This window comes from Berghia stephanieae, chromosome 14 (assembly GCF_034508935.2).
Source record: "Berghia stephanieae isolate SIO BIC M18660-M18661 chromosome 14, UCSD_Bste_1.3, whole genome shotgun sequence".
Lineage (NCBI taxonomy): Eukaryota > Metazoa > Mollusca > Gastropoda > Nudibranchia > Aeolidiidae > Berghia > Berghia stephanieae.
Window position 1 is genome coordinate 304157 of NC_088373.1, and position 9577 is coordinate 313733.

At 41.1% G+C, this 9577-nt stretch overlaps 1 protein-coding gene across 1 annotated transcript; it reads left to right on the forward strand.

Moving 5' to 3' along the window:
- The first annotated feature begins 1496 nt into the window (after positions 1-1496).
- Positions 1497-2585, forward strand: LOC144960058 (fibrinogen alpha chain-like). The gene has a single exon (XM_078893006.1). It carries the CDS (start codon positions 1497-1499, stop codon positions 2583-2585), a length of 1089 nt encoding a protein of 362 aa, XP_078749132.1.
- The last annotated feature ends 6992 nt before the right edge of the window (positions 2586-9577 follow it).

Below are 9577 nucleotides of genomic sequence, written 5' to 3' on the forward strand. Positions count from 1 at the left end.
GGACCATAAATGTGTATCCAGAGGAGAAAAACATTATAAATCGGATCATGATTTGACTTTTATACGTTCTGATCACATACGATGTGAAAAAGTTCTAGCCAGCATGAAGAATAAAAAGTACAGGTTTTCTTTGTTTAGAACCAAGCTGCTGGTTGCTGGGCGGACTTGACATCAGACTGTTGAATCCTGTTCAAAATGGGTCGTATCGAATCATTAGAAAGACATCAGAAAAGCAATTGTCTTGGGGGAAAATGTTACGCTGAATTATAAAGCATAAGGGGTTGGGGGGGGGGGGGTCAACCAATTACATCACAGTCTTACAATACGGCATGGATGCGGTGGGTATTTTTTTGTTTTAAAAAGTCCTTCAGAGTTGTAAGGCTCTTGGAGCCAAAATTTATCATATTTTCTATAAAATAAAAATGGCGATAGCTTTTAAGTAGATACTATTTGGAAAGAACTCTATCGCAAAGTACTTTCCGCCAGATCTACCCGACCCAGCTACTCAATTACTGATTAGTGAACAGGGTTTGCGGTTTGGGAGAGGGGTCAGAAAAAATCTCGACTGCGCTAGGAATCCTTTTTGGTCCCTGACCGTGTGAAACGAGTCCTCTACCAACTGAACATTCGGGAATCTTGTCGCTCAAACATACAAGTAGTTACGCTTTATCTAACGTTCGTCGTTTTCTCCGTAAATTTTAATTACCCAAATTTGACTCCTCCAGAGATCATACCTTTTTGAGGTGGTGGGTCACATATTATATTGATTTTCTTTCCATTCTCCATCCTATCTATTTGTTTGTTTTGCTTCGTTCCCATAGCATTTATATCGTTTTATCTCGATATGAATTAGAACAATAGGGGCTTTTACAGAGCAATAATTACTTGGTTTGGCAAAGTGGAAAATGATATAGACAATAAGTATTGATTCAAAGAGATACCAATAAATGATGGATTTCATAAAATACACATCAACGTTAAAGTTTTACAGAATCGAACATTTCGAATTGATTAAATATTCTCTTATCTTTTTTAACAAAGCAATGAACAACAATTGAATCCTTAGAATGCATAAAAAGGGAGTGATAGATTTGATAACAATAGCATTTATTTTCACCAAGTTGTCCAATCGGCAACTGAAGCGTGAATGCTTTTATAACTTTCTCTTCATTTCCCTTTATCTTCACGGTCAGAGATAAGATAGTTATCAAAGTCTTTGGAAATTTCACTGGGAACAAACTTTACTCCGAGTTCATGTGTAATGTACTTTTCAATCCAGTAACAAATTACTGTAATAATTCTCAAATTTTTACTCGAGTTGTTAGCAAAAGAAACACATTAACACATTTTGAAATATTTTTGTGCCAAAACATAAATCTGTTGAGGTAGCAAAGCGTTTGGTCTCTTTTAGCTTTACCATTGTGTATGGAATATGAAAGTTGATTTTTATTTAATCATATATTAATAAAACACCAAAATAAAGACGAACGTCAAAAATGGTTGCTTTTTGGAGGAGTTTCCTTTTTACTTCATTGATTCTAACCAGAGTCTATTCGCTGGAAGAGTCCTTGTTTCACAAAGGTTCTATCTGTTACGTTCAAGAAAGATTTACACGTGGGTGTTCCAGAGAATATCCCCAATCCGGTTTCTCGAGTTGTTTAGACGAATGCAGTCGCCATATTTCGTGTCAAGGTGTCAGTACTGAGAAAAACACAGGAAAATGCTTTATCCACGATGTGTGTAGATCTATACGTGTATGTGACACACCAGATAAACAACACACGTATTACTCCAAGTATTGTGTACATGGATATTGGAACCGTGAATCGCATATGTGTGATTGTGTTTTCGGAACTCACGGCCAAAGATGCGACAGGGCATTCAAGGACTGTCAAGAAGCTCAAGCCGCTGGTGCTATCGACGACGGAATGAACATAATTTTAATAGACCCAAGGCAAGATGGCAACGTGTATAAAATTCGCTGTTTTGTGTCTGGTTCCTATATGAATATACGTGTGATGTCAAATAAGGGAAACTTGAACGTTAATCGCACATGGAATGAATATGTCAGGGGTTTCCAATTAGATGATGAACACAATAACTGGATTGGTCTAAGCACATGGCATGTTCTCAGTACTTACGCACACTGTAATACTTTGTATGCTCTGCTGGAATTTGTTTCGGATCCATCAGGTAATCGTAACAATGTTTACCGTATCTATTACGGTTTTGTCGTTGGCAGTGAGGCTGAAAAGTTTCCAATTACGTTTTCAAGCTCGGAATATTACGCCAGGGGAACTGCGCCTGGGTCTTCCTTTGCTGGAGATTGCTTCCAATCTGTCCAGAACACAGCGTTTTCAACCTGGGACAAGGACAATGATGGGAACGCCTTGATCAATTGTGCGTCTTTGGTGGAATCTGGCTGGTGGCATCCACGTAGCTGTGATAACCCGTGCAATTTCATGAGTTGGGGATTGGAAGACTGGAGCGATATGCCAAGTCAACAGCGATTCTCAATGCTAGGAGTGGACATGTCTCTTGCAGCGCCTTGGATCAAGGACTTTCATATGTATCTCACGTGCTAGTTTTGGGATCATCAAAACATGATCGTTTGCGTTTCAAACCTTTCATCAGAGAAATATTAAAACAAAATTAAGAAACAAATATAACACATCGCAATAATCTTATGTCGTGTCGAAAAACATGTTTATATCATAATCTATCCCCAATAATAATACTGTTTTGAGCAAGGAATTTACCCAATGGAAACCGTACACTGCTCTTATTAGCTAGCCAACCAGCGGCCTCGATGAGAAAACCATCCGCCATTAACACATGGGTAATAGAATGACCATTCTATCTAATGTTATTTGATTTTGTACTCTATTACTCTTTACTACTTGTCGCTACCATCACTATTTAAATGTATGCAAGTAATGCAAGACTGTGTGCCTCTGTGGTTGATATCAACATTCCTTTACTCGTGTGTGTTACTATGACCAATAGTACACTGTGTGTTGTGTGTTAAGCCCTTACACAGGTAGTCTCTCGATGTAGTACTATTTTTATCTTCGGCTGGGTGTGACTTCTGGCCTGATACTATATTTTTGTGTGCTTTCTTTCTTTCATCACTTCACATCGTTATAACTTCATTTTAACAACTATGATCATTTACAAATTTATATCACTAATTCTGGCAAATCATAGCTTTCTAGCCACCTACCTTGAGTCATAAATCTACTTTGTTCTTCTGTACACTTAATAATTGCTACTTAAATATTTCATACAGCCATAACGTTAACGCCTTTGATTACTTATTACGAGCTAAACATTTACTCTTTAACTCTGCAATTCACTATGATTGATTTTGTAGCATAACTCTTTAGTTTAGACTTATTCGTTCCTTCATACATGTCCTATGTTATTTGCATTAATTTGTTTAAATCATGAAGATGCACACAACTCGATCGAGTTTACTCACTTCAGTCTATGCATCCCTTTACCTGGACCAGTGACGTAGGTGCTTTCTCTGACGTCCGCGTTAAATCTATTTTTAACTGCTATGGCTAATATTAGATTATTCTGCCATTGATTCTTTTCATTCATTCATTGATCCATTCATTTCTACACGCCTATAGAATACGATACAAAAGAATGATCTGTTCCATTGTTCCTGAATAAAGACTTCATCATTATACATACTGGCCTTTGTTGTTTGATCGCCTCCACTACCCTGGAGTGGATGGGCTAGGACTCGGGTAGACTATGGTGTCTCCGGACTTGACTGTGGTGTGTGCTCTTCGCTCATGAAATCAACTCCCTACTTCTACTTCTGACACATGAAGTCATGCTACTACTATCACTAACAGTAGTACTAAACTGTCACTTCATTGTCTCGATCTATCTTCCTCACTTGAGCACCACCGCCGCAGTTACAGTCTGGAACTCTTAAGTCGACCCCGGGACCGAATCCATTCACTCCCACCACGGCCTCTACACTCTGCCAATACTACCACTACCACTCGCCGGATTCAACTACCCGGTTGTCTCTATCAGTATCACACTCGCCGGCATCAACTACCCGGTTGTCTCTATCGCACTCGCCGGCATCAGCTACCCGGTTGTCTGACTCTATTAACACATGGGCTGGAATTGCGTTACTATTGTAAACAAGCGCTGATCGGCCGTTCATGAAATCTAAGAAAATAACTTCCTGCTCACTCGTTTAACTCAAAATTATTCAAAACGATGTCTCTAAAATATATAAATGTGACTTCTTAAGGTTTTCTTCACGGTCAAAACCACACAACATTCTATTAATGATTACTAGTGTTGGGTTATTTGATCGCTTTTACTCGATCGACGACCGAGCGCCAAGCCACGAGTCAGTGCTCGATCTCAATGCCGGAAGAGCGAGTCAGTAAAACGATCACTCGATCGTAAAACGATCAAGCGGGTTGTGAGCTTGAGACGATCTTGACACGTGAGACGAGCTTGAGACGATCAGGATTCGAGCGAGCGGAGGGGTAACGAGTGTTTCGAATCATTTCAAATTCAAGCGATCACAGCTTGCCATCCGATACCAATCGCCAATGTTTGCACACGGTAGTCCGTGGTTCTTCCACAGCCCTCACTCCTTGTCAGATGTTAGTGTGTCTGGGTGGCAGTGGCAGGGAAATTCGTATAGGTGTATCACGCGTGTGTGACAAGACTTCATTAAACCTACTAAAGTTTGACTATCACACACACACACACACACACACACACACACATACACACACACACACACACTAAGGCTATTTCTATGACACACACGCATCCCTCTATCAATGAACACTCCTACAGTAGTGCGGCTATGTGGTCTAGTCATGACGTAACTATAGGTAGTACTCTAGTCGACCATGGGTCTCGTGCATTATAATGGTCTAGTGGTATGACACCCGCTTTGGGATCGGAAAGTCCTGGGTTCGAGCCTCGCGCTCGGTGCATAGTTGAGTCTTTGGACAAGGCTCTTTGCTCACATTCTCTCACCGTACTCAGGTGTAAAATGAGTACCTGGCCGTTAACAGCGTTGTCTTTGTCTGAAAAATTGTAATATCGCCTAACAGGCGGCATGTCCCGTCCTACATATTAAATGTTGCTGTTGACCGGGGACCCCTTTACAAAGCGCTTTGATCACATTTAGTGGATATTGTAAAGCTCAATTTTTTAAAGTAAAACATTAGCTTTGAATATGGAATGTTTCAATTTTAGATGCCTGTGTATTCTTTGTTAGTTCCCATCATCATCATCATCATCATCATCATCATCATCATCATCATCATCATCATCATCATCCTCATCATCATCATCATCATCATCATCATCATCAGGGGCAGCGGTACGGTCTTTGGTTGGCACCCGAAAGGTACCGAGTTCGATCACCCGCCGCTGAGTGGTCTTGAGCAAGTCACCTTGCCCTAACTAAATTTGCGGCGCTGCACTGCGGCTATCGCTTGGGTTATTCCAGTCTTCCCTTAGAATAGACCCGAAAGACGAATCTCCCCTATGGGATGAATAAAGGGAATTATGTTTAATTTATTTATCATCACCATCATATCAGCGGGATCATCATCACCACCACCACCCCCTCCACCACCACCACCACCACCCTAATAATAATGGATAAAATAAATATCAACACATTTCAATGTAATAATCAATCTAAAATCAATCAGTGCTCCTAAAAGACCCTTTGATTTCTTTGTCTAATTCGTTCCATACTTTTGGAGTCCCGACAAAGAAAGATTTTCAGCTAACTATAGTTTATATATGGGAATATTAATCAGTCGTTTATATTGGAATCGGAGTTGTCTAGCATGTGTATTAGTTCAAAGCGCATTTCCAAGGATTTACCATGCTCAATGAACTTCACAATATTTAATTTAATTTATTCCTCCGGCACTCCATATCGACCATACATCCATTTCGTACAGTAGGTACCGATCGCTGTTTGGAGTCTTTTTGTATTAAAGCTCTTTACAATACCCGTCATTGCTTATAAGATAAGAATACATTCACACCTGAGTCAAGTGCCTGACACACGGACTTAACGTCTGGATCACAATTTTCAACAATCACTGTCACTCATCCGGCCATTGACAAGGCTTGATTTTGTGACAAGAGACACCGTACCATTGAGCGACCGAACAAATAATCACCATCTGCGCCATCGTCATCATCATCATCATCATTATCATCATCCTCATCACAGCCGTAACAGCCAGCAAAACCACAATCATCATCTTCGGGTCCGGTCTATCCGGGTGGGGGGTGGGGGTGGAACCTGCTAAAGTATTTCATTTTTTAAACAGAAACACGATAATCATCATCATCATCGTCATCCATTGTCGTCGGCATCGTTATCATCGTGTCCGGGCAATCCGTGTGTGTCTGGGTGTGGAACCTGCTAAATATTATTATTATCTACCTACCTAATAAAAACACACCATTCTTGTTCATTTATTTTTCAAATAATTGAAATGAAAGGCACGACCTTTCCCGCACACACAAGAGGCGATGACGACCAGTGACAAATTATGGGAGGTGGGGGCGGCCGACAACTTTTGGCGCGACATAAATATGAAATGTTAAGGTGACAGCGGGATGATGGTGGTGGGAGGGGGGGGGGGGTCTCAACCCTTCACCATCAACAACTGTTTGATGGCGTGTGTGTGTGTGTGTGTGTGTGTGTGTGTGTGTGTGTGTATGTGTGTGTGATGCGACGAACGATCATAATCAAGGCTGCCAGACAGCCAGATTTCTTCTTGCCCAAGTAGTCAAATAGACCCCAAATAGCCAAACACCACAAGCATTCTGACTCCCTTGAAAAACTCATTGGTTTTGATTAACAAAACAATCGACTACAGTTGGATAAACTTATCTTTTCATTTTTTTTAAATAAAAGATTTTTTTTAAAAATGAATAATAATAGAAAAGCGTTTCTTAGTAACCAATTTTGAACTTGGCCATCTGGCAGCCCCCATCATAACCAGCTGCAGTCAAGCCAGCCACAGACATAAGAGAGGGAGGGGTATGTGAAGTTTCCTGTGGCAAACGAGTTGCTCGTGTTTTTTTTTTTCAAACGAATCACTGCTCGATGACGTCACTGACTCGAAACCCGCCCGAAACCCGCTCGATTTTAGAGGACTCGATCGAAAACCCGCTCGATTTGATCGTTTCAAACTCGACCCAGCACTAACATTGATTACGTCCTAGGCAAAAAGGAATATTGACAGATCGACCGAGAGTTGAACTCGTCAGACGACAAACATCAATGCGAAGTGTAGAGAGAGTCAAGCTCTTGTTTGTCTTGTCCTGTTCTATATAGAGAAAATGATACATAGTATAGCCTCGTGTGTGAGTGGTTGCGTGTCATAGTCGTGTTTTTAAATTGTTTCTGTTGTTTATGTGTGTAGTGATGACCCTCTCACACTCACTGCATCATCATGGCAAAGAGACGCCAACTTTAAATTTGGCTCACAGGAATTTCAGACACCACTCGTAGGAATTTCAATGCCGAAAGAGGAATTCCCGCACACAAGAAAAGGGAATTGGGATAGTATTTGGAATACATATTGTATAGTATCTAGTTCTAAATAGATAACCGTTTAGAATTATATTATGATATATAAACACAATGCCAAATACAATTCCGAAGTTTCCTTATTTCGAATGAAGTAAAGCTCCAAAACCCAATGGTAGTGATTGTGGTACTGGTGGTAGTGAGGATGGTGTGGTGTTGCTGATTGTAGTAGTAGTGGTATTGATGATGATGTGGTGGTGGTGGTTGTAGTTGTAGTAGTAGTGATAGTGATGATGATGTGGTGGTGGTTGTAGTAGTAGTGGTAGTGATGATGATGTGGTGGTGGTGGTGGTTGTAGTAATAGTTGTAATGGTCACTAGCGGTCGGTCTAATGAGCGAAGTTGCTTTGTGCCGCCCTTATATTCCAAATTTAACAGATACTGTTTTTCACAATAAATTTTAGCATATGCTGCTTTTCGTTAACACTCGCGCATCTCTCCTCTAGCCGTGACAGGTAGCCTACCTACTAGTGTTGGGTTATTTGATCGCTTTCACTCGATCGACGACCGAGCGCCAAGCCACGAGTCAGTGCTCGATCTCAATGCCGGAAGAGCGAGTTAGTAAAACGATCACTCGATCGTAAAACGATCAGGCGGGTTGTGAGCTTGAGACGATCTTGACACGTGAGACGAGCTTGAGACGATCAGGATTCGAGCGAGCGGAGGGGTAACGAGTGTTTCGAATCATTTCAAATTCAAACGATCACAGTTTGCCATCCGATACCAATCGCCAATGTTTGCACACGGTAGTCTGTGGTTCTTCCACAGCCCTCACTCCTTGTCAGATGTTAGTGTGTCTGGGTGGCAGTGGCAGGGAAATTCGTATAGGTGTATCACGCGTGTGTGACAAGACTTCATTAAACCTACTAAAGTTTGACTATCACACACACACACACACATACACACACACACACACACACACACACTAAGGCTATTTCTATGACACACACGCATCCCTCTATCAATGAACACTCCTACAGTAGTGCGGCTATGTGGTCTAGTCATGACGTAACTATAGGTAGTACTCTAGTCGACCATGGGTCTCGTGCATTATAATGGTCTAGTGGTATGACACCCGCTTTGGGATCGGAAAGTCCTGGGTTCGAGCCTCGCGCTCGGTGCATAGTTGAGTCTTTGGACAAGGCTCTTTACTCACATTCTCTCACCGTACTCAGGTGTAAAATGAGTACCTGGCCGTTAACAGCGTTGTCTTTGTCTGAAAAATTGTAATATCGCCTAACAGGCGGCATGTCCCGTCCTATATATTAAATATTGCTCTTGACCGGGGACCCCTTTACAAAGCGCTTTGATCACATTTAGTGGATATTGTAAAGCTCAATTTTTTAAAGTAAAACATTAGCTTTGAATATGGAATGTTTCAATTTTAGATGCCTGTGTATTCTTTGTTAGTTCCCATCATCATCATCATCATCATCATCATCATCATCATCATCATCATCATCATCATCATCATCAGGGGCAGCGGTACGGTCTTTGGTTGGCACCCGAAAGGTACCGAGTTCGATCACCCGCCGCTGAGTGGTCTTGAGCAAGTCACCTTGCCCTAACTAAATTTGAGGCGCTGCACTGCGGCTATCGCTTGGGTTATTCCAGTCTTCCCTTAGAATAGACCCGAAAGACGAATCTCCCCTATGGGATGAATAAAGGGAATTATGTTTAATTTATTTATCATCACCATCATATCAGCGGGATCATCATCATCACCACCACCACCACCACCACCACCACCACCACCACCCTAATAATGATGGATAAAATAAATATCAACACATTTCAATGTAATAATCAATCTAAAATCAATCAGTGCTCCTAAAAGACCCTTTGATTTCTTTGTCTAATTCGTTCCATACTTTTGGAGTCCCGACAAAGAAAGATTTTCAGCTAACTATAGTTTATATATGGGAATATTAATCAGTCGTTTATATTGGAATCG